The sequence below is a fragment of the Nicotiana tabacum genome, chromosome 22, assembly GCF_000715075.1.
Source record: "Nicotiana tabacum cultivar K326 chromosome 22, ASM71507v2, whole genome shotgun sequence".
NCBI lineage: Eukaryota > Viridiplantae > Streptophyta > Magnoliopsida > Solanales > Solanaceae > Nicotiana > Nicotiana tabacum.
The window spans coordinates 220,086,646-220,109,028 of record NC_134101.1 but is presented as its reverse complement, the minus strand read 5'-3'; the positions used below and the strand labels follow the sequence as shown (position 1 = coordinate 220,109,028).

The window sequence follows — 22,383 nt, the reverse complement described above, 5'->3', positions numbered from 1 at the left end:
AGATAGTTAGTGCCTTGAAAATATCAAGCAGAAAGAAACAATATATTGGAGGCAAAACATCACTCTAATATGGAACGGATGGCGGTGCATAGGTGGTTAGAGTGTGCAAATTAGCAAACATAGATGGATAGATGGTTATTGTCTACTGAACTGCTTTCTTCCCATGATATCAATAGGTTATGAAAGGTACAAACAGGGGCGGCCCAAGGGTCAAGCCACTAAAGCAAAGGCTTTAGGCCCTCAAATTCGGGGGCCCAAAATTTTTCTTTTTGTTTTCTCCTCGTATTTGTATTGAGATCCCGACTAATTTAGATTCGTATCACGTAAGCCTAGTAAAAGGGAGAAAACATTTCAACAGGATTTCTTTAAGCACAGGACTCGAACCCAATATATCTAATTAAGGTAAGTTGGATCATATACATCTCACAACAATCTTTAGAGGTATATGGTCTAAATATATTGGGTATTTTAAAATAAAAAAAAGTGAATTATTTTATAATAGGTAAAAGATAAAAGAATAAGACTTGGACTATTGAAGATACCAAAAAAAAAACAGATTCTAAAAGTTTATTACACGTTTTTAGTGAGAAATGTAAAAGGTGAATAATAATAATATAGGTACTTCACTAATTATGTTAATCGCAAAATTTAAATAATGAAAAGTTTTATATCCATGACAAGGGTTTGGGGGGGGGGGGGTAATTCTCTTTCTCCAATTAAACGTTATATTGTTCTCTGTCGAAAGAAAAGAGTTTTATTTTTTCTATAAAAAACAAGAGTTCAAGTGTACCGTTGAATAAAACTATATTCGCATTCCTTTTTCCCTTTTTTCCTCTCAAGTTTTAAGTGTTTCAACAAGTATATTAGAACATCAAAAATTATTTCGATATCAAGTTATCAACTTCTTGAATCTGGTTCTATTATCTAAAATCAACAATATCTTAGGAAAGATTAAATTATTATAAAAAGAAACTATTATCAACTTTACGTCTTAAAAAGCTAGAAAAATAGACTTCAATTAAAAATATAGATGAATTATTTATTTTTTCTTCTGAAAGGCTCCAGATTAAAAATTGACTTTAAGCCACTAATATTCTTGAGCTGCCTGGCGGTACAAAAGGTGAAAAACAAGCATTGAAGTCGAGTTCTTTTTCCCTAATAGCCGCAGATCAAACTTAATTTTTAAATACGCTCTAATATAGACGTGGCATGGTACATGCCGCCGGTAGAAAGTAGAAACCATATATATCAAAAGGACATGAGATGAAGACCTAAAATGTTTTCATACATGATCTTGTTTTGTTTTACTTGAGTTGTTACTATGAAGGACGAATACTTCAGTCCTGTACTTCTTCAGCCTTGTCTTTTGACAGAAGATACCAACCGAGAGCACCAACACCAGTTACTAGTCCAGCTACTACAGCATAGTTGCGATACCCCGAACGTTGAGGAGGTCTGTGCACTTGCAGTAGCATCAGTTACTGATCCTCACCCGCCAGAGCTTGTTGCAGCTTTGCTGGAAATGTTGACTATAGCACTCAAAAGTTTTATTGTTGACTAGTTGTACAGTACATCTCAAATGGTTACAAATAATTGAATTTTTTTTTAAAAAAGTTTAGGATCCATTTCTCTTTACAGGCCCCACTTCCCAGTTTCCTGGCATTTGCCCAAGTAAAAAAAAGTTTGAACGTACAAGAAGTAACATGCTATAATCTCTAACGCCATATCAAAGCTCAGTGGCAATTATATGTAGTTTGAGAACGCAATGAATTCAGTTTAATCCGTCCTGAATCTGGAGCTGAATTATTGACAAGCAGAGTATAGTTCCAACTTCCAAAGAATGTCTGCACAGCTTTCACTAGCCAACTTGAGGAAAGAAAATAAGACACTATTGAAACCTCACTTTCTCTTTTCATTGACATTTAATGTTCTTTCCTCAGAATCTCCTCTGTTTCTTGTACATTTTACATTTTACAGTGCATCCAGAAGTTCAAATTACTCAATACGGAAAATCCAATAATTATGTCGTCTTTTGCTTTCTGTTGGCCAAACGTAACCAGAGCACAAAGGCCTAATAGAAAGTCCTTTCTCAGAGTAACTTAAATACCTCAACAACTTTCCCTTCGCAACAACTCATAAAAACCAAACTGAAAACAAAAGAAAAGGATATGTTAGAACACTTAGCCAATCAATGTGCTACTATTTCAGCAGCCCACATTTGTATAACTATACAGATAAAATGAAGCTGGAAGGTGACAATTTAATATCCATTCAACTATATATGCTCTAGAATTTCAGAAAATGAGAAAGTTCATCAATACTACCTATCAAATGCAGGGTGGTTAGAAACTCAAGGATAAAATGAACAAAGCATTACGTGATGAAAAAGAACAGAGTTTGAAGATCTTGATCCATATATTTTGCTTTCCAAGCTTGATGTAGTCTAGTTCTTAAAAGGAACAGGAAAAAAAGTACTTGATTGTGAAATAGAGATTGCGTGTTTCTGACCATTCATGCTCTTCCTTGTGATTCCATGAATTGACTGGAGTTTGAGAACAACGAACAGAGGATTGAACAACTGCAACAATGACAATGTATCAACGGCCAAATCGAGCTAGTAGAAAAGCAAAGGAGGAAATCCTCAAAATAAAGTACCAAGTTATTCTGCATCATATTTTGAACAGCTAATATATGCATCAACTGAAACAAAAGAACTAATAAGAGATGTTATGCTGTCAAGTCTAACGAGTAAATTGGAAACTACTACCAGTATATATTTGTTATCTAACCTTGAAATCATTCCAAGTAGGATATGTTTCCTTGCCTTTCCAACTGTACTCGAACTTTTGCTTCTTCAAAGGAATGAAATCGAAGAACAGGAGTATAGGAATGAACAACCTGATATCCGAAAATCATAATTCATACATAATAAACTATACAGTGCTGATACTTTTAGTTGTTAAATTATTGGGAAGCAATTTTTATTTTTATTTTTGATAGATAAGAAACAAACTTTTTGTCGCGTATTGTTTTGATTCTATTAGAGCTTGGCATTCAAGAGTGGACATTTATGTGCTTGGTAAAAGATTACATAAATCTATCAACTTTCTGGAGTAAAAATAAGGATTGTATCTAGTTTATCGAAACTGGAAAAAGAGCAGCCATTCTGGGATTACATCACCTTCCTTATTATTCCAAGAAGCTAATCAAAATCTAAATCTGAAAAACACCCAATCTCAAAAACAATTGTCAATTTGGAAAATTTGAATCACGAGTCATAACAAGAGATTGAATAGCTTACACATTGTTACCAAACTCCTAACAAAGAAAGAAAAAAGATTGTTAAGTTGAGATCAGATGATCATACATAATCTATCTATATTATTATAAAAGCATGAATACAATGTCAGTTTACAAAAATAACCTTATAATAATAAAAGGGCACAACCGGAATTCTATATATTAACCTTCTAATCCTATTAGTTTACCTATGTGAATCGTAAAAGATTTGCAGTACATCAGCATTATGTTATGCTATCAACTTCTAGAGCAAATTATCAATTCCTATCTATACTATGTTTCTTTTACAATGTCTCGCAGAAAGTATAAGGATTACTATAGTTGCAACATATCACCTTTCTATCATCTAACATTCACTCCGATCTGAAGATGCATCGCCTCACAGTGGAAATAGGTGCTCCACACTGCTCAATGCTATTTCCAAAAAGAAAACAAGAAGAATTAACAAACAAGCAAAGAGAAGTAACGAAAACAAAAAGTGAAAAAAAGGCCTATATAAGATGGTCTTGAAACATACTACAAATGTAAAAAAGACTAAGCTCTTGCCGATGTACCTTTGCATTGTACTACCAATCAGCATATCGGTAGGAGTAAAACATATATTCGTGCTCATCAAATACCAGATGACAAGTTTAATACCGACTCCAGGCTTAGGTGAATAGGTAAAAAAGAATGACTTGGCGCAAATCAAGTTGCATTAATTTTACAATACACAGAGCTTACTTTGTCACCCTCAGCTATAATAAAACCACAAGACCTATCGTAACAAGGACATAGTATCAGCACTGATAGTTAACAGCACAAGGTCATTGTTTTATGGACAAAATATCAAAAGAGAAGTAGTACTGTTAAATGCCACACAAAAGAGAAGTACTTTTCTTCACTTACACTTACTGATTCATTAGAGAGACTCCTCGCAAAATGGTTATCATTCATCAAACATTGCATTTGTTATCGGCTATGATATCTTGGAACATAAATCTGGAAGTGGTGCAATCAAGTGAAAATCTTTAAGAAGAAAAGTTTGTTAGAACAAATAATTGTTGTTAATCCACAGTAGAGAAAGAATTACTTGGAGCAAATCAAGTTTAATAAATGTGTAATAATGACCTAGTTTTGACAGTTAAGAGCAGTGGATGGACTTAAGAGAAATGACTAGCCCTTTTCACAGACTGATGAAAGAGAACTAATGCTGGCAAATTACACACAAAAAAGAAGTACATTTCTTTCTTTCACCAACTGATCAAGGAGATGATCATACATAATAACCTTAATACGGTGCTGATGCTTTAAGTTTTTTAAATTAGAAAGAAGCAAACTCCTTTTTTTTATTTGATAGATTGGAAACAAACATTCTGCCTCGTGTATCTTTGAGTTACGATAGAGCTCTGCATTTAAGGAGTGAAAAAAGGATTTTACACTTCCCAGTAGACAGATCAAAGCTCAAGAGTGAACATGGTCATTCCTCAACTCACTGGCTAAAGGAAAACGACAACCAAGAGGTTGTGAGTTCGAGTCACCCCAAGAGCAAGGTGGGGAGTTCTTGGAGGGAAGGATGCCGAGGGTCTATTGGAAACAGCCTCTCTACCCCAGGGTAGGGGTAAGGTCTGCGTACGCACTACCCTCCCCAGACCCCACTAGTGGGATTATACTGGGTTGTTGTTGTTGTTGTTGAAACATCAAGAAATACATGAACTAAAATTTTCAAGAAAAAATTGATTCATATTTGAAAAGGCAATGCACAGACATTTCTAGTTCATTAATATCATATTATGCTATAATCTTTATGGAGTAAATTATTTGAATCACGACCTATATGTGGTTTTCTCTTACAATGTTTTATCGCAGCTTTCTGTAGTTGCAACAGATCACCATTCACCCCAATTTGAAGATGCTTCCTCGGCTTCACAATGACAACAGACGCTCCACGCTGCTCAACAAGATTTAATAAAGGAAAAGAATTAACAAACAATCAAAGAGAGGTAACAACAAATAAAAACTATTGGAAAAAAAAGAATAACTTACATCTGTCAAAACACCATTTGTTTTAATCATCACAGGCATTCACAATCGATCACTATGTTGGGAATATGAGCAATATTTGGCCAGTATTCGCCCTTCTCAAATTCTAGACTTGGTTTGAGCAATGGGCAGTCAATAATAGACAGAAAAGAGATGGAAGAGGGCATCCCTTTTACTGGAAGAGATTGGAGATTAGGGCATGTAAGGATGATTAACTTAGAGAGGGAGGGGGGCAGCGCTGATTCTGGAAGAGATTGGAGATTACGGCAATCAATGATATGCAGCTCAAAGAGGGAGGAGGGCAGCATTAGAGATTGGAGATTAGGGCAACTGTAGATGAAAAGATTAGAGAGGGAGGAGGACAGCGCTGATTCTCGAAGCGATTGGAGAAAACTACAGCTACTAATATGTAGCTCAGAGAGGGAAGAGGGAAACGTTGATTCTGGAACATATTGGAGATTAGGGCAATTATCGATGCGTAGACGTTGAAGAGAAATGAGGCGCTGAAGACCGTCGGTCGGTAGGGAATGGAGCTCACCATGGTCAGATAATGTTAGCTTTAAAAGAGATGTGGGAAGCCCTTCTTCCAAGAGTGACTGAATTTGAGGTAAATTAGAAGTACATAGAGATTCAAGAGAGGTGAGGCTTTTGAGAACTTGGCTGCTAAATGTTTTCAAATTGTCTATGGTAAGACTTCGAATAGAGCAAGGCAACTCCCACATAATATCCCAGTTTTCAGAACCGTGATGGTAGATGTCTAAATATGTGAGAGAGGGGAGTCCCTGTAAATGCCACTCCTTTCGGCCATTCACCAGTTCACAGCAATCCCTGATCCCGAGGATTTCTAAATTGAAGGGCAATCCTCCTTCAGGAAAGGACTCTATTTCTGGACAATTTTTCAGGTACAGATCTCTAAGAGATGGAAAGAGCTCCTGCATATGTTCTGGCAGCGACTTCAGCTTCTCGCAGTTGCTAATAAACAAGTTACACAAGGGCGTCGTCTGAGCCACCGAAAGCATTTCAAGATTCTCACATTTATTGATTTTGAGATCTTCAGCCCCATTGGGAATAAAAAGTCTAGTAAGGCTTTGACAACTTTCTACTCTCAGATAGCGTGCACATGGGACCAGCTCAGGTGATACATCATCTATAGAATCACATTCTTCCAGTTCCAAACTTTCAAGAAACATGTTACTTCCTCTTGAAATCATCTTACCAATTGACGACTCCAATTTCAATTTCTCACAACGCTTTATCCTTATTTCTTTCAAGGTATTTGGCAGACTGCTAATAGGCAAGGAGGTAAGAGAGTGACAATCACTGATGTATAATTCAACTATCTGTTTCATTCCCTGAAGTTGAGACAAAAACAGTTCCGCATGATCAAAAAGAACTCCAACCTTAGGAGAACCTTCAACTTCAAACTTTTTTAGACTTGGAAATTTTACAGGTGTCTCCAGATTGAGTTTCGGACAATGTGAAATTGTCAATTTTGTCAGAGAACAAAGATTTTCAGGCAACTTTCCAATCAACTTGGGGCAATCTTCAATTGAAAGGTGTTGAAGTACAGGGAACTCCCCATTTCCTAGTACATGCCACTGCTCCCACGCCAACATCTCTGCAAAATCAAGCTTTTCAAGAGAGTTAAAAGGCTTTTTGGAGGACGAACCACCATAAAATTCTTCAGTCACCTCTATTATTCGATGCATCCCTCGAATTGCAAGGAATTTCAAAGAAGGAAGCTGGCCTAATGCTGGCAAGGAATAACAGTCCTTGCAATTACTTAGAGACAATTCCACCAGCTCAGAAAATGAATAATCAGCTAGCCAATTTGGAAAGTTTGTCCCTCTATATCCGTTGATCTCAAGTTCTTTTATGTTTGGATTTGGATGTACCTCACCAAGTATGTCTCTTTCATTTTGTGAACTGTCCGCAATACTTACACTCCACTCCAATAATAACTTCTCAATATGTTCCTTACCGCTCATGTTTGCTTTCAAAGCTTCCCTTCTATCCGCCACATTTTCCAACTGTTGAATTGATAGAGTTCCATACAAGTTGCATAGTTCACCCAAATCTTCCATTCTTGAACCACTTCGATCACCTACAAGAAATTTAGCTCCCAATAACACATGAAGGCTTTTCAACTTGGTCAAATGTAGCGGCATCATCAAGCGAGAACTGCCGCTAATGTCAAGGTGACGCAAGTTTATCAACTTCTCCATCTGCCGCGGTAACTCCTTAAGAAATTCACAAGATGACAAGAGAAGTATCTCCAAGTTATAGAGCACACAAATTGAATCCGGTAACTGTATTATCTGTGTCAAAGAAAGGTCCACCAATCTTAGGAGTTTTAATTTGATAAACAAGACATCTGGTAACTCCTTGATATTATAACGAGACAATGATAGTGCCCTTAAGGATGTTAATCTTGGCAATATGTTAAGCAACACCCTCTTGCTTAGAGAAGAACCATATAGCTCGATATTGTAGATTGGAAGCAATGTCCTGAGCTGCTCCAATTTGTAGAGAGGTTGCAACTTTTCAAAGTCACCATAGCCCATTGAATAGGACATGTGTCGACTTCGTTTCAACATATGAGACTCTTGGTACTCTTCCAACCTAACACAAAGTTTTGAAGATGCAACTTGGGCCAAATCATTGACAAGGTCATGCATTAAGAATTTCTCTGCATTATTTTTAGAAGACTCTGGGACCCTTTCGAAAAGTGACCTTGATTGCAACTCGAGAAAGAATAGGTTGCCTAAATCTTCAATTGTTTCATATTTTTGCAACCCCTGTACTAGACCATTGGCAATCCACAACTGAATGACTTGTTTTTTCCGAAATGGATAATCTTTCGGAAATATTGCACAGTAGGAAAAACATTGCTTTAAATGTGCAGGAAGATCGCTGTAGCTCAACATCAATACTGGTAATATGCCATTGTCTGGCAGCTCCCATACTTCACTTCTCAAAATACGTTTCCACCCTTCAATCTCTGATTTGGAACGTAAAATGCCAGCAAGCGTCTTCAGAGCTAAAGGCAATCCTTTGCACTTAGCTACGATTTCTTTCCCAACTTCTACATGTTCTAGATGTTCCTTAGGATCCATGTTGTCAAATGCATGTCTTTTGAATAAAGACCAAGAGACATCACTAGACAAAGTATCCATGCTAATTTGCTCATTACCCATCGTCTTGGCAACACTTTTCTTACGTGTCGTCACAATGATCGTACTTCCTGCATTTCCTTGAACAAAAAGATTTTTCAAGTCCTCCCATGCATTATAGTTGTCATTCCAAACATCATCCAGAACAATAAGAAATTTTTTGCCCTTTAAGCTTTCCTTCAATTTGACTTGTAGCTGATTAAGATTGTTATCCATCTTTAAGTCAAATGAACCTATTTCTTGAAGTAACCCTTTTGTTATTCTGAAAGCATCATATGGTTCAGACACACAAAACCAAGCTTTCAAATCAAAATGGTATTTCACCTTCTCATCGTTGTAAACGGCTTTAGCAAGTGTTGTCTTGCCAATCCCAGCCATTCCAACAATAGGAATTACTGTCAAATTTTTGCCATTTACAGCAACAGATAGTAAACGGCCCACCAATTCCTCTATTTCATTCTGCCTGCCAAAGATATTAGAGTCATCAACCACAGAAGTTGAAAGTCTTCTAGTTTCTTGTTTATCTGAATCAAGATACTTTGTTAGATCAAGGCGACCGATTTGCTTTTCCAACTCCTCCAATGTTTCAATGGCGTCCTCCAACTTCTCCTTTATGTTAAGGAAAAATTCATCACTCAAGCACAAGTTGAGGTCACTTACTTGCTGGTTGCTTGTTTCTCCAAGATTTTGATACTGACCTTCCACCTTAACTCTCAGAACTTCATAATTGATTTCTTCCATTAAGTTTTCAGCACTGTCCACAGCATCTTGAAGCTCAATAAGCCACTGGCTCACGTATTGATTTGATGCCTTCTTATTCTCTGCATCACATAGAACAGCCTGAAGGCCAAGCAAGGTAATTCTCAGCTTCTTTAATAATCGAACATCATGTTTGTCCCTCTGAAACATCTTCAGCAGCTCGCCCTGAGGAGCAAGCCTATCAAAGAGAACATTCAAAGCTGAAGATAGAAATGCACCTCCAACTGCTAAGCCAATCTCCATTTCTGAAAGCTGCAAAGCAAATCACAAAATGATATAACAATTTGGAGAGGATCAATATTTCGATCTTAAAAATAGCCTTAGGTTTACCTGCTCAGAGAATAGTAGCCGCTTCCGTGCTATCTGTCTCTTGCTTTTGCTGAAAATAAAAGCAAAACTAACCTTTTTTTCTGAGAAATATTTTACCTTAAATCCATTGCAGAAGATCTTTAGAATTTGATCCGTACAAGCTACAATTTTGCATTGAAGTTACTCACAATCTACAATTAATTGATTTCCCATTTACTAGTTACATTCAAAGCAATACCATATCTAAGTTTGGTTAAGTGAAAGAATATAAAGTGGTTTAAACATTGTAGAAATGAATACGGTCAAGAATTGGTTTAAGTAGAAGAAACTTTAACTTTTGGGTTGGGGAAATTTTTGTTTTGGGTATTGTTTCAGACTTTCAGGTGGTAAAAAAACGAGAAGGAGAAGTTTGTGGTTTTCGTGGGACCCACAATTCACTTTAACTTTATTCTTATTTTATCTAATCTTTCCGTTGGTGCACATTCCACTAACGCACTTTTTCTTCTTTATTTATAACTTAGTGGCCGTTTGTACATAAGAATTAGATAAAATTTCGGAAAAATTGAATTTTTTTCGAAGCTAAGATGATACTTAAAAACTAGAGCTTTGGTTGAACATGAATATAATTTTGGGTTGTGTTTAAAATTTTATGAGTGAAAATTTTAAAATATATTGGAGTTCCAGCAAAGTATACCGGTCCAGCATAATATACTGGAAGTTCATACACATGTGCTCGAATCTACAGTATATTATGCTGGAACTTTCCGCGTGTTGGAGTTCCAGCGTAATATGTTGGAAGTTTATACACGAGTGCACTGAACTCCAGTATATTATGCTGGATCGGTCTCTATCGTAGCAAAATAGTGACTATTTTTCAATGACTTAGCAAATACTGACTATTTTTGGATGATCAATTCGAAAACTGGCTAACCCGTATTATTTTAACATTATAATTGGGTGAGTCACCGAAAATAAAATTCTCTTTCATAATGGAGAATATTGTTTTAGAAAAACTTTCATATTGGAGAATATTGTTTCTACCGAATTGGGCCTACCATATCATGAAGTTTTTGTCTTTTTGTAGGCCTCCCTTCGTATTGGGCCTACCATATCTTGAATAATGTTTTAGAAAGTGTGCAGAGTTGATTCTACTGAATTATTGCTCTATGAATGATATCCTACCTTCTACATTCTTCAAAGGCCAAATACACCCTTAAACTTTCTGCCGAATTTAGTTTCTTATTACTCTCACGTCGATTTTAATTGATTTTTTAATAATTTTCACATATATTAATGGAGTTCACATTTTGGTATTAATTAACAATGAAAATGATGATGTTAACCTTAATTTGTTCATGCAATATAACAAATATTCCAAGGCTCCTTACTTTAAGGACAACCTTGAAGAAAAAAGGAGTTAATTCCTTTTTAGTATTTGAAAAAATCAAATATGGTAAACTACAAGAAAGATACCAAAAAAGCAACTAAAGTGGACCGGAGGAAATAATATTATTTTTTATGTTTAAGGTTTTGTAATTTTCTTACACTATACCTCTTGAAGTTGAAAACCTAAACATTGATAGGAAATTTTATTGGTGGGTTTAGTAGTTTTGGTATGCATATTGTTTGGGTGGAAAACAAGTTACCCCGCGATTTTCATCATTCAATATGGGTAAAAATAACACTACAATCTGCGAATAACTAATTTCGAAATTAGTTATATTGCACTTTTAACCTAATCAAATATAAAAAAAATTATCTTCAATTCTATCCCGAGATTAATTATCGATTCTCCATAATACGAAATGGGCCTCTAGTATCTTAAATAGACATTAATCTATCTTGAAATGGTCTCTACAAAGAGCTTTATTTTACATATTAATTGGATTGCAAGATAATATAAAGTGGTTTCCTAAAACACAAACCAACGACCATGAAAAAAAAAGGGACAAAGGAACCAACAAGAAATAGAACCTAAGACCTCGTACTATAAACACACTGGGTAATGTAAGAAAAATTATCCTTTTTTCCTCTTTTCAAAAAGTGTTATTCCTGCTTTTGACAAAGAAAAAGAAAAAAAACATTATAATGGAGTCATATTTCTTAATTATTCATTGAATAACTGAGGCAAGAGAAGAACGCTACTTGAGAGTATAGAAAGGGACAGGGTGGGGTGTAAGATTTTCCTACGTATATTGGTGGCTTAATAGGTTTAAGGACCATAATTAATATTTAATTAATGAGCAAATCTCATATGTCCGATCGGTTACTTGATAGACGTACCAGATTGAATAAAAAGAAGGAATAGTAATGTTGGTATGAAAATTGTCTGCCGCCTTGGGCTTAACGATATGATTAGTTAATATTAATTATTCACTGTTTTCTTTTGATTTAATGTGTGCTCTTTTTTAAACTTTATATTTCAACTTAGATATCTAAAAGGTTTCTTAAATTCTAGGTAGTTATGGTTTTAGCATGACAAATTAGATGGGTTTCTAGTGCAAGTATTGTTTCGATCCTTTTGAGTTGAATTGTAATTATCGTTGCTTTCTTGGGCCCTAAGTATGTGTTAGTTTGATATAAACACTGAAACTTAATTATGATGTTTCTTCCATTATTATGTTTTGGAACAATTTTGGACCATTAAAGCAATGAAATTACTTCCTGATACATATAAATTTCAATAGTTTCACGTAAATCACACGTAGCACATTGATTGTGATATGGTTCTTATATTATATTGTGCACTGCGTAATGTATATGCTTAAAGTTACATATAGTTTGTTAGTCACCAAAGTGATCAAACTATAGTGTTTCAAGTATTCACATGCATATACTCTTTTGATAACTATTTATGTGTGTACCTATGTTTATGTAGTTTGTTAGTCACCAAAGTGGCAAAAGCTAGTATGTCTATGAAAAACATGCATACATAAAAATATAATTTATCCATAAAATTAATAAAATGCCTATAATTGAAAATTAGTGGATAAATTAACTTTCACTATTGATAGAACTTAAGGATTCGCCCAAAACTGGATCAATTATTCTATAAATAGTGAATATGATGAGGTAAATCAATATTTTTTAGTCAAAATATATATTTTCTGTCCAAAGATGTCATATATGTTTGGTTAAAAATATTTAATTACCTATTAAAGACTAAATGACATTTAAATTATGATAGTGTGTCATAGTATTTACCCAAAAGATAACTGCGATAGGCTTTAATTGTTTTACTGAATCTATATTTGATTTGTGAACATGTATTATCTATCTTGCAGCTATTCATCTTCATTCGCATGCTTCGTCTGTTACTGTGTTCAACGGATTGAACTTCTCTGATGGATCTTGACTTGGCTCTGCTGAATGATAAGCCTGCTGCCATTACTGATACCAGCAGTGCGGATGTGAAGTCTTTCTATAAAGCATGAGAACGTTCTAATAGGCTGAGCCTTATGTTTATGCAAATGAGAATTGCCAACAACATTAAGAGTGCTATTCCACAAACAGAAAGTATCGGGGAATACCCGAAGTATGTGGAAAAACATTTTCATTCTGCAGATAAGTCTCTCGTTGGTACATTAATAGCTGAACTCATGACCATGAAGTTTAATGGGTCGCGCAGTATACAAAATCATATCATCGAGATGACTAACATTGCAGCAAGACTTCAGACCTTTAGGATGAAAGTTGATGACTCCTTCTTGGTTCAGTTTATTCTGAACTCGTTGCCTCCTGAGTATGGACCTTTTCAAATTAACTATAACACTATTAAGGATAAGTGGAATGTTAGTGAATTTTCTAGTATGCTTACTCAAGAGGAGTCAAGACTTAAGAAACAAGGAAGTCATTCAATTAACCTCATCTGGTAAAGGACTTAAAGTGAAGGCCAACAAGTTCAAGAAGAATAAAGCACCTGCTAAAGCTCCAAGGGATGCTAACAAGGAACATAAGGCAGATACGTGTTGATACTGTAACAAGGAAGGACACTATCATAAAGATTGCCTGAAACGTAAAGCTTGATTTGAAAAGGAAGGTACAGTTAGTGCTTTTGTATATTTCGAATCAAATTTAGTAGAATTTCCTAATAATACTTGGTGGCTTGATTCTAATGCAATTGCTCATGTATCTACTACGTTGCATGGATTCCTACAAATCCAAATAAGGATTTCTTGTTCATGGGAAATTGTATGAAAGCTCCAATTGAAGGAATAAGGACTTATCGTTTGATCATGGAGACCGGACGTTACCTTGTTCTATTACAGACTCTTTATGTACTTTCAGTTTTTAGGAATTTGAACTCTCCTTCCAAACTTGATATTTCTGGATTTGATTTTGTCACGACCCTAAACCGGATCCGATCGTGATGGCGCCTCTCGTGAAGACAAGGCCAGCCGACACTTTTCCATTTCAGTTTTAGGCAATTAAACAATAATAATTAAGTCTAAAACGTAATAAATAATCCCAAAGTAAGCAGTGAATAGTACAATGCGTAAGTAAAACCAACATAGCCCGATACCAGGGTGTCACTAGTCATGAGCATCTACAATCCGGATGATACAAGAAGGGTCTACAGAGTCTATTACAAATCTAAAACAGAGGAAGATAAGATAAAAGAAGAAGCTTTGGGCTGTGAACGCCCGCAACTACCTAGAGAATCTTCGAATCCACCTGAGATGGAAAGATCAACACTCACTAGCGGGACCTGATGCGCCTGAATCTGCACACGGGGTGCAGGAAGTAAAGTGAGTACTCCAACTCAGTGAGTAATAATCATAAATAAAGATTGAAAGCAAGAAACCACGTAAGGCACATTATAGACTATAAGGAAGCAGTAAAAGCCGGTAAATAGTGAAGCAGTAACGATGTGCAAAATTACTGAGTTCCGTTTAAAACTTCATAAAAATGCCTTTTTAACAATTAAGCAAGCAAATGACACGCAGATAGGAAAGATAAACACATAAAGGATCGCCCCTCGGGCTATCTCTCACATCACAATGGGTATCCGCGCTCACTGGGGGTGTGCAGACTCCTAGAGGGGCCCCTTTCGGCCCAAGTGCAATATCAAGTCATCTCGTGGCATCATCACTAGGCCCTCGGCCTCATATCAACAAGCCACCCCGTGGCGTACAAATCTTAGGCCCTCGACCTCATAATCATAATCAGCGTTCCTCACAACATAAGCCCTCGGCCTTACTCAGTCAGAATCTCACAGCCACTCAGGCAACAGTAAAATATAGTGCTCAGCCCAAAATATCATTTAAGTGTTAAAGCAGAATAAACATGGCTGAGTTATGAAAAGCAGTAAAATGTAGCAGGACTGAGTTCAAGTATAAAGTCAAAATAGTGAGGAAATATCAATAAAAATTCCCAAAGGGTTCAAATAGTTGGCACTAGGCCCAAATATGACATTCAGCCCAAAATATGATAGTAGCAAATAGATTTTAGTCAAATACGCGGTAAAATAGTCATTTGGGACGGACTAAGTCACAATCCCCAACAGTGCATGACCCCACGCTCATCATCTAGCATGTGTGTCACCTCAATATAGCACAACGATGTGCAATCCGAGGTTTCATACCCTCAGGACATCATTTACAATTATTACACACCTCAAACTGGTCCAAACTCTAGCCAGCGATGCCTTTGCCCCTCGAATCGGCCTCCACTCGCGTCGAATCTATCCAAAATCAGAATCACGACGTCAAAATATGCTAAGGGAACGAAGCCCAACCGAAAATAATCAATTTACAAACTAAATCCCGAAATTACCAAAACCCGACCCCCTGTCTCACATCTTAGAATTCGATAAAATTCACATCAATAGATTCTTTATCTCCCCACGAGTTCATACATATCAAAAGTACCAAAATCCGAACACAAATGGTCCCTTAAATACTCAAGTCTAAGTCTCCAATACCAAGCCCTAGTTTCCCCAATTTTAACCCTTAAATTTCATTAATTATAGCTCTAATCCGTGAAATAATACCATAGGAACGAGTTTTTAGGTCCAAAATCCTTACCTCAATGAAGTCCCCTTGAAATCCTTCTTTAAAATCGTCCAAAAAGCTCAAAAGTCGGCTTAGAAATGGTGGAATAGCTCAAAATCGCGAAGGAAACAATTTATACCTTCTGGCCCAGGGATTTCGCATCTGTGGCCAAATACCCGATTATGCGGTACCGCATTTGCGGTCCTTGAACTGCTTCTGCGGTTTTCACTTAAGTCACCCAAAACCCTTTCTGCGATGTATTGCCCGCACCTGCACCATCGCAGGTGCGGCTCCTCAACCACTTCTGCGGCTTCAGCCTTCCCAGGCCTTTTCCGTTTCTGCGGCCTTCTCCCTCACACCTGCGGCATCGCACCTGTGGTCCCCAATCCGCAGGTGCGGAAACACCAAAAGCAGAAAATCTGTAGCTTCGCCAAAAATTCTAAACTCTCCGTCAACCATCCGAATTCACCCTGAGGCCCCCGAGACCTCAACCAAAAGCACAGACATAACCCATAAACTTATTCAAACTTATACCAATCTTCAAAGTACCTCAAACAACATCGATTCAACCAAAACACATCAGATTCAAGCCTAAGTTTCCAAAATCTTCCGAATTCCGCTTTTGATAAAAAAATCCAACCAAACCACGTCCGAATGACCTGAAATTTTGCACACACATCCCAAATGACACAACAGAACTATTGCAACTCTCGGAATTCCATTCCGACCTCTATATCAAAATCTCACCTATCAACCGGAAAACGCCAAAAATCCAATTTCGCCAATTCAAGCCTAAATCTACACCGGACCTCCAAAACACATTCCGATCACGCTCCTAAGTCCCAAATCACCTCCCGGAGCTATCTGAACCATCAGAACTCACATCCGAGCCCTTAACACATAAGTAAACATCCGGTTGACTTTTCTAACTTTGCACACACTTCCTCAAACCTTACCAAATCATTTTCGAACCCGAGCCGAAAAACCCGATCACATATTGAATCGATAGACAAAGCAATAAGAAGCACAAATGGGGGAAACAGAGTGGTAACTCATGAGACGACTAGCTGGATAGTCACATCCTCCCCCTATTAAACAAACGTTTGTCCTCGGACGAGTCAAGAAACACACTTGAAGCCTCAAACAGGTGAGGATATTTGGTCCGCATCTCTCGCTCGGTCTCCTAGGTAGCCTGCTCCACGAGCCGACCTCTCCACTATACTTTCACTGAAGCTATATCCTTTGACCTCAACTTTCGAACCTGACGCTCCAAAATAGTTGTTGGCTCCACATTATAGGTCAAATCACCATCCAATTAAACCGTGATAAAATCCAGAACATGAGACGATCCCCAATATACTTCCGGAGCATAGAAATATGAAATACCGGATGCACACTCGACAAGCTGGGTGGCAAAGAAAGCTCATAAGCCACCTCCCCAATCCTCCGAAGCACCTTAAAAGGCCCAATGAACTGAGGACTCAATTTACGCTTCTTCCCAAATCTCATAACACCCTTCATGGGCGAAACCTTCAACAGAACCTTCTCACCAACCATGTAGAACACATCCTGAACCTTCCTGTCAGCATAACTCTTTTGCCTCGACTGCGCAGTACGAAGCCTCTCCTGGATTACCTTCACCTTCTCTAAAGCATCCTGCACCAAGTCTGTCCCCAATAGCCTAGCCTCGCCGGGCTCGAACTAACCAACTGGAGATCTACACCACCTCTCATACAAAGCCTCATATGGAGCTATCTGAATACTCGACTGGTAGCTGTTGTTATAAGAAAACTCTGCAAGCGATAGAAACTGATCCCATGACCCTCCGAAATCAATGACACAAGCATGCAACATGTCCTCCAATATCTAAACAGAGTGCTCGGACTGCCCGTCTGTCTGAGGGTGAAAAGATGTGCTCAACTCAACCTGGGTACCCAACTCTCGCTGCACAGACCTCCAAAATTCCGAAGTAAACTGAGTGCCCCAATATGAAATGATAGAAACTGGGACACCATGCAAACGAACAATCTCTCGGATATATATCTCTGCCAACCGCTCTGAAGAATAGGTAGTACACACAGGAATGAAGTGCGCGGACTTGATCAGCCGATCCACAATCACCCAAATAGCATTGAACTTCTTCAAAGTCCATGGAAGTCCAACTACAAAGTCCATAGTGATCCGCTCCCACTTCCACTCTGGAATATCCATCCGCTGAAGCAAGCCACCCGATCTCTAATGCTCATATTTTACGTGCTAACAATTGAGACACCGAGCTACAAATCCCACAATGTCTTTCTTCATTCTCCTCCACCAATAATGCTGCCTCAAATCCTTATACATCTTTGCGGCACCTCGGATAAATGGAATATCGCAAGTGATAAGTAGGGATTTTAACGAGTTTCTTGCCTATGCTTTGATTATAAATCGTTACAAAATAGTCCCAAAAGGCTCATAAGTTGTGCTTGATTGTAGGTTTGATCGATAAAGTGAAGAAATATCAAAGATCGGCTCAAAAGGAGTGAAATCTGCTTAAGTATCAAAGGCAAAGTAAACTGAGGGCAAAGAAGCCTAGTGCGGACCGCACAAAATGGAATGCGGCTACACTAGGTGATTCAGAGAGATGGAAAGATCAGGCTTCAAGCAACACGCCCGCAGTCCACACTGCGCGGCCCGCGGTGAAGGTTCCGTGGCCGCACTGCCTTTTTGTGCGGTCCGCGGAAGAGAGATTCAAAGAGATGACAAAAACTAGGTTTAGGCAACGTGGCCGCATTACACATTGTGCGGTCCGCGGTGAAGGTTCTGTGACCGCACTACCTTTTTGTGCGGTCCGCGAAAGAGATATTCAGAGAGAGGCAAAATGCCAATGCAGTCCGTGGTCATGGTTGTGCGGATTGCGACAGCTGCCTCTGCGGCCACGGTCCATTCTACGTGGTCCACGGAACCCAAGTCAGAGAGCCAAGAATTGAAGTCCAAGAGCCTAGCGCGGCCGCGATCCATTTTATGCGGCCCGCGCTGACCTCGCAGGGGTATTTTTGTCCAGTTTTTCTAGCCTAGTTTTAATAGAACATTTTACCATTTTTAGGTCATCAGATATATTCAGAACTTAGCTGTGCTCGTGGGAACTTGATTTGTAGCCATTTCTTGGAATCTTATATTCAAATTAACGATATATTCTTGTATTTTAATTTAGCATTTAATTAATATGTCTTGTTCTTCATCTATTTCTCTATTTTCTCTTTCAAGCATGAGTAGCTAAACCCATTAGTTAGGGTTGTGGCTCAACCCTAGTGTGGGTAATTGATGGGTGTTTCCATCTATTGTTAGATTGACTATGAGTGTTTGTTATTTGGGTCAATTTTATGATTTAATCTATGAATTGGTGGTTGCAAACACTGATTTTGCTAAGTTGACTTGGATCTTCTTGAGAAAGAGAGCCTAAGTCTCCAAAATTGACCTAACAAGGAATTGGGATGGACTCAAGAGAATTGATAGTCCCAATTAAAGGGTTAAACCTCGAGAGAGTAATTACCCAACTTGAACCCTAGTTGCGTGAGCTAATTTGCCTACCCATTTGGTCTTGAGAGAGTCAATTGGGCAAAATCACTCTCTCTACCGAGAGGTGTGAGAGTGGGTAAAATCATGCAACGGTTATATCATATTTCCCCAAGTATGTCAATCGAACCTTAGTAATATCTACCTGTCAATTAGCCACTTAGGTAATGTCACGACCCTAGTGCCCTTATTCCCATTAGATACAACTTAGCAATTATCTCGTAGCATAATCTAGTTTCAATTAATAGTTTGATAATAATAGTTTATAATCTAAAACCCAAAAATGTATGGAAGTGACATTTGGAACAAATACACACTTCTAGCCTAGATAGATACTCGACTCCATTCCTAGCTCCTTGTGGAAATCGATCCCGACCCTCATATCGGGTAAAAGCTATTTCGACCCTCTCTTCCTAATTTTTAGTAGTGTGGAGTTGGAAGCGATCACTTTTTGGCACTGTTGCCGGGGAGCTAACGGTTTTGGCTATCTATTTAGTTAGTTTTTTGTATTGTTCTTCTTTCCTTCCTTGTTACTTACTTGTTTGTGTCATTACTCAGGTACCAACATGGCTTTAAACAACGCTAATGATCCTCTTGGAAATGTGATAGCCGGGGAGGGGGTAGATGATCTTGAGCAATATGAGGTGCCTCTTGCACCTCAAGGTCAACAGAGAGGCCAGAATGCCAATGCTAATCCAAATGACAATATTCCAGACCCTCCCCCGGTTCCTCCTATAGTGGCTCTCGGAGTATTACCGAACCAGGGCTATGCAAGTGCTATTGTCCCACCCCAAATCCGGGCGGGCAACTTTCAGATAACAATGTGATGTTGACCTTACTTAAGCAGCGTGGGTACTTCACGGGCGCTGCAAATCAAAATGCCTACAAACATCTCAAGGGGTTCGTAGATACATGCTGGGGAAGCAAATAGACGAATGTGTCCAAGGATATGTTGAGGTTGAGACTTTTCCCGTTCTCACTTCGGGGAAAGACATTGGATTGGCTAGAGAGACTCCCCAACCATTCCATCACAACTTGGGATGAGTTGGCGGATAAGTTTATTGCCAAATTCTTTTCTCCTAGTCATATGGCGGCACTTCGAGATAAAATATTAGCCTTCAAGCAAGAGCCAATGGAACCTTTGCATGAGATTTGGGAGCGGTATAGAATGATGGTGAAGAAGTGCCCAAATAATGATATGACCGAGGCCATGATCCAACAAACCTTCTACCGGGGCATAAATACTACAAATCAATGCATTGTTAACCAATTGGACGGGGGCAATTTTATGAAACTTTCTTATGAGGAGGCATGTGATGTACTTGATGAAATGGCAGACACTTCTTCAGCATGGCAGAGTAGATCAAATGTGCCTCAAGGTGACCCTACGGTTATCCATTTGCACAAGGAATTACATGATCATAGGCAAGCGATAGCTGAGCTTACCACTACGATGAATCAATTGGCTAAGGCACAGTTGCAACAAGTTTCAGAATCCTCGCCAAGTGAATTCCATGGAGGGTGTTAGTATGCTTGTCAATAAGAGAAGGCAAAGGAGACAACAAAATCAAGGAAATTCTAAGCAATTTGTTGATGAATATGATGGGTGTCAAAATGATGGTTATGATGAACACAAAGTGAAGAGGTACAATATGTCAACAACTATCAAGGCAATAGAGGCAACTCTTCAAACCAACAATGGCGACCCCAAGGAAATTGGGGCAATCAACAACAAAGTAGTGGCAATTGGAACAACAACCAAAACAACAATTGGGGTAATTAGAACAACAATCAAGGCAACTGGAATGGAAATAACAACAACTGGGGCAACAACAACAATCAAGGCGGGTGGAACAACAATGGAAACCAAGTCAATAGGGGGCAAGACTTTCAAAGGCCCCCAATGTACCAACAACTGAACAATCTATCCCCTTTCTCTTCTCAGGGTCCTAGTTCTTCTGGTAATGATATGGGTAGAATTGAAATGATGTTCGAGCAGATGATGAAGAGGAATACGGATTCGGATGCATAGTTAGCTTCTCACAACACCTCTATCTGAAACTTGGAGGTGCAATTAGGCCAAATCTCTTAGTCATTGAATACTCGCCCGAAGTGTGCTCTACCAAGTGATACGGTAGTGAGCCCGTAGGGTGGAAATAATAATCATGTGATGGCGGTTACAACAAGAAGTGGGAGAGGCGGTGATATGAATGCCTCAAAGCAAAAGTAAGTTGTGGATGAAGATGTTGAGTTGCGGGATGATGATGTACCTTTGATTGTTGAAGATGTGGTTGAAGAGAATGTGAAAAATAATGTGAGGATTGATATTGGTGAGGCCGAGGTAGAAACCCAAGATGCCACGAACCCGTCTAGGGAACACGTGATTGACATGCCCGAGTCGGTTGTGCCAAAAGCCAAGGCTCCTTTACCAAGGCCACCTCCACCTTATCCTCAGAGGCTCGCGAAGTAGAAGAATGATAATCAGTTTAAAAAGTTTATTGATATGATGAAGAGCTTATCTATTAATGTGCTATTGGTGGAGGCATTTGAACAAATGTCGGGCTATGCAAAATTCATGAAAGACTTGGTCACAAAGAAGCGTTCTATGGACTGTAAAACTATAAAAAAGACTCACCAAGTTAGTGCAATAGTGCATTCAATAGCCCCAAAGCTTGAAGATCCCGGTGCCTTCACCATTCCTTGCACTATTGGAAATGCGGATTTTGCCAAAGCTCTTTGTGACTTGGGAGCTAGTATCAATTTGATGCCCTACTCGGTTTTCAAAACTTTAGGTGTCGGGCAACCTAGGCCAACTTCAATGAGATTTCAAATGGCGGATCGATCGATGAAGCGACCTTTGGGCATTATTGATGATGTGCTTGTCTGTGTGGACAAATTCATATTGCCGGCCGACTTTGTGATTTTGGATTGTGAGGTGGACTATGAGGTTCCTATTATCTTGGGTAGACCTTTCCTTGAAACGGGGAAGGCATTGGTTGATGTTGAAGTGGGTGAGCTCACTTTCCGAGTGGGAGATGAAAAGGTTGTTTTCCACGTTTATAAATCTATGAAGCAGCCCAATAGCACCGATGTGTGCTCATTTGTAGACCTTGTCACATCGGTGATTGTGTATGATACCAGTGCTATGATCAAAATGGAAGATCCTTTTGAAGCAGTGCTCTTGAACATGGATGTCAATGATGATGCTAGTAGAGTGGAGTGCATGAATGCCCTACACGGGATGGGCTCTTATTCTTATGAGCCGAGGAAGC

At 38.5% G+C, this 22,383-nt stretch overlaps 2 protein-coding genes across 16 annotated transcripts; one reads left to right on the top strand and one right to left on the bottom strand.

Annotated features, from left to right (window-relative positions):
- Nucleotides 1-1,888: 1,888 nt before the first annotated feature.
- On the bottom strand, nucleotides 1,889-9,944 carry LOC107776211 (putative disease resistance RPP13-like protein 1). 15 transcript variants are annotated; one of them, XM_075243191.1, is made up of 9 exons: nucleotides 9,585-9,943; nucleotides 5,326-9,506; nucleotides 5,134-5,230; nucleotides 4,189-4,281; nucleotides 3,855-4,057; nucleotides 3,636-3,714; nucleotides 2,790-2,898; nucleotides 2,509-2,578; nucleotides 1,889-2,147 (listed from the first exon to the last, which is right to left on the bottom strand). In XM_075243191.1, exon 2 carries the CDS (start codon nucleotides 9,495-9,497, stop codon nucleotides 5,355-5,357), a length of 4,143 nt encoding a protein of 1,380 aa, XP_075099292.1. In that variant the 5' UTR covers nucleotides 9,498-9,506; nucleotides 9,585-9,943; the 3' UTR covers nucleotides 1,889-2,147; nucleotides 2,509-2,578; nucleotides 2,790-2,898; nucleotides 3,636-3,714; nucleotides 3,855-4,057; nucleotides 4,189-4,281; nucleotides 5,134-5,230; nucleotides 5,326-5,354. The 15 variants fall into 15 exon arrangements, with proteins under 15 accessions (XP_075099292.1, XP_075099294.1, XP_075099293.1 ...); XM_075243193.1 differs by lacking the exon at nucleotides 3,855-4,057 and having other exon boundaries at nucleotides 4,195-4,281; nucleotides 9,681-9,944; XM_075243192.1 differs by lacking the exon at nucleotides 3,855-4,057 and having other exon boundaries at nucleotides 4,189-4,308.
- Nucleotides 9,945-13,033: 3,089 nt separating this feature from the next.
- On the top strand, nucleotides 13,034-13,438 carry LOC142176284 (uncharacterized). The gene has a single exon (XM_075243414.1). The coding sequence runs from the start codon at nucleotides 13,034-13,036 to the stop codon at nucleotides 13,436-13,438; it is 405 nt and encodes a 134-aa protein (XP_075099515.1).
- The last annotated feature ends 8,945 nt before the right edge of the window (nucleotides 13,439-22,383 follow it).

Coding starts and splice junctions, on each gene's coding strand:
- LOC142176284 (XM_075243414.1), top strand. CDS start 13,034: ATGAGAATTGCCAACAACATTAAGAGTGCTATTCCACAAACAGAAAGT.
- LOC107776211 (XM_016596083.2), bottom strand. CDS start 9,497: ATGGAGATTGGCTTAGCAGTTGGAGGTGCATTTCTATCTTCAGCTTTG.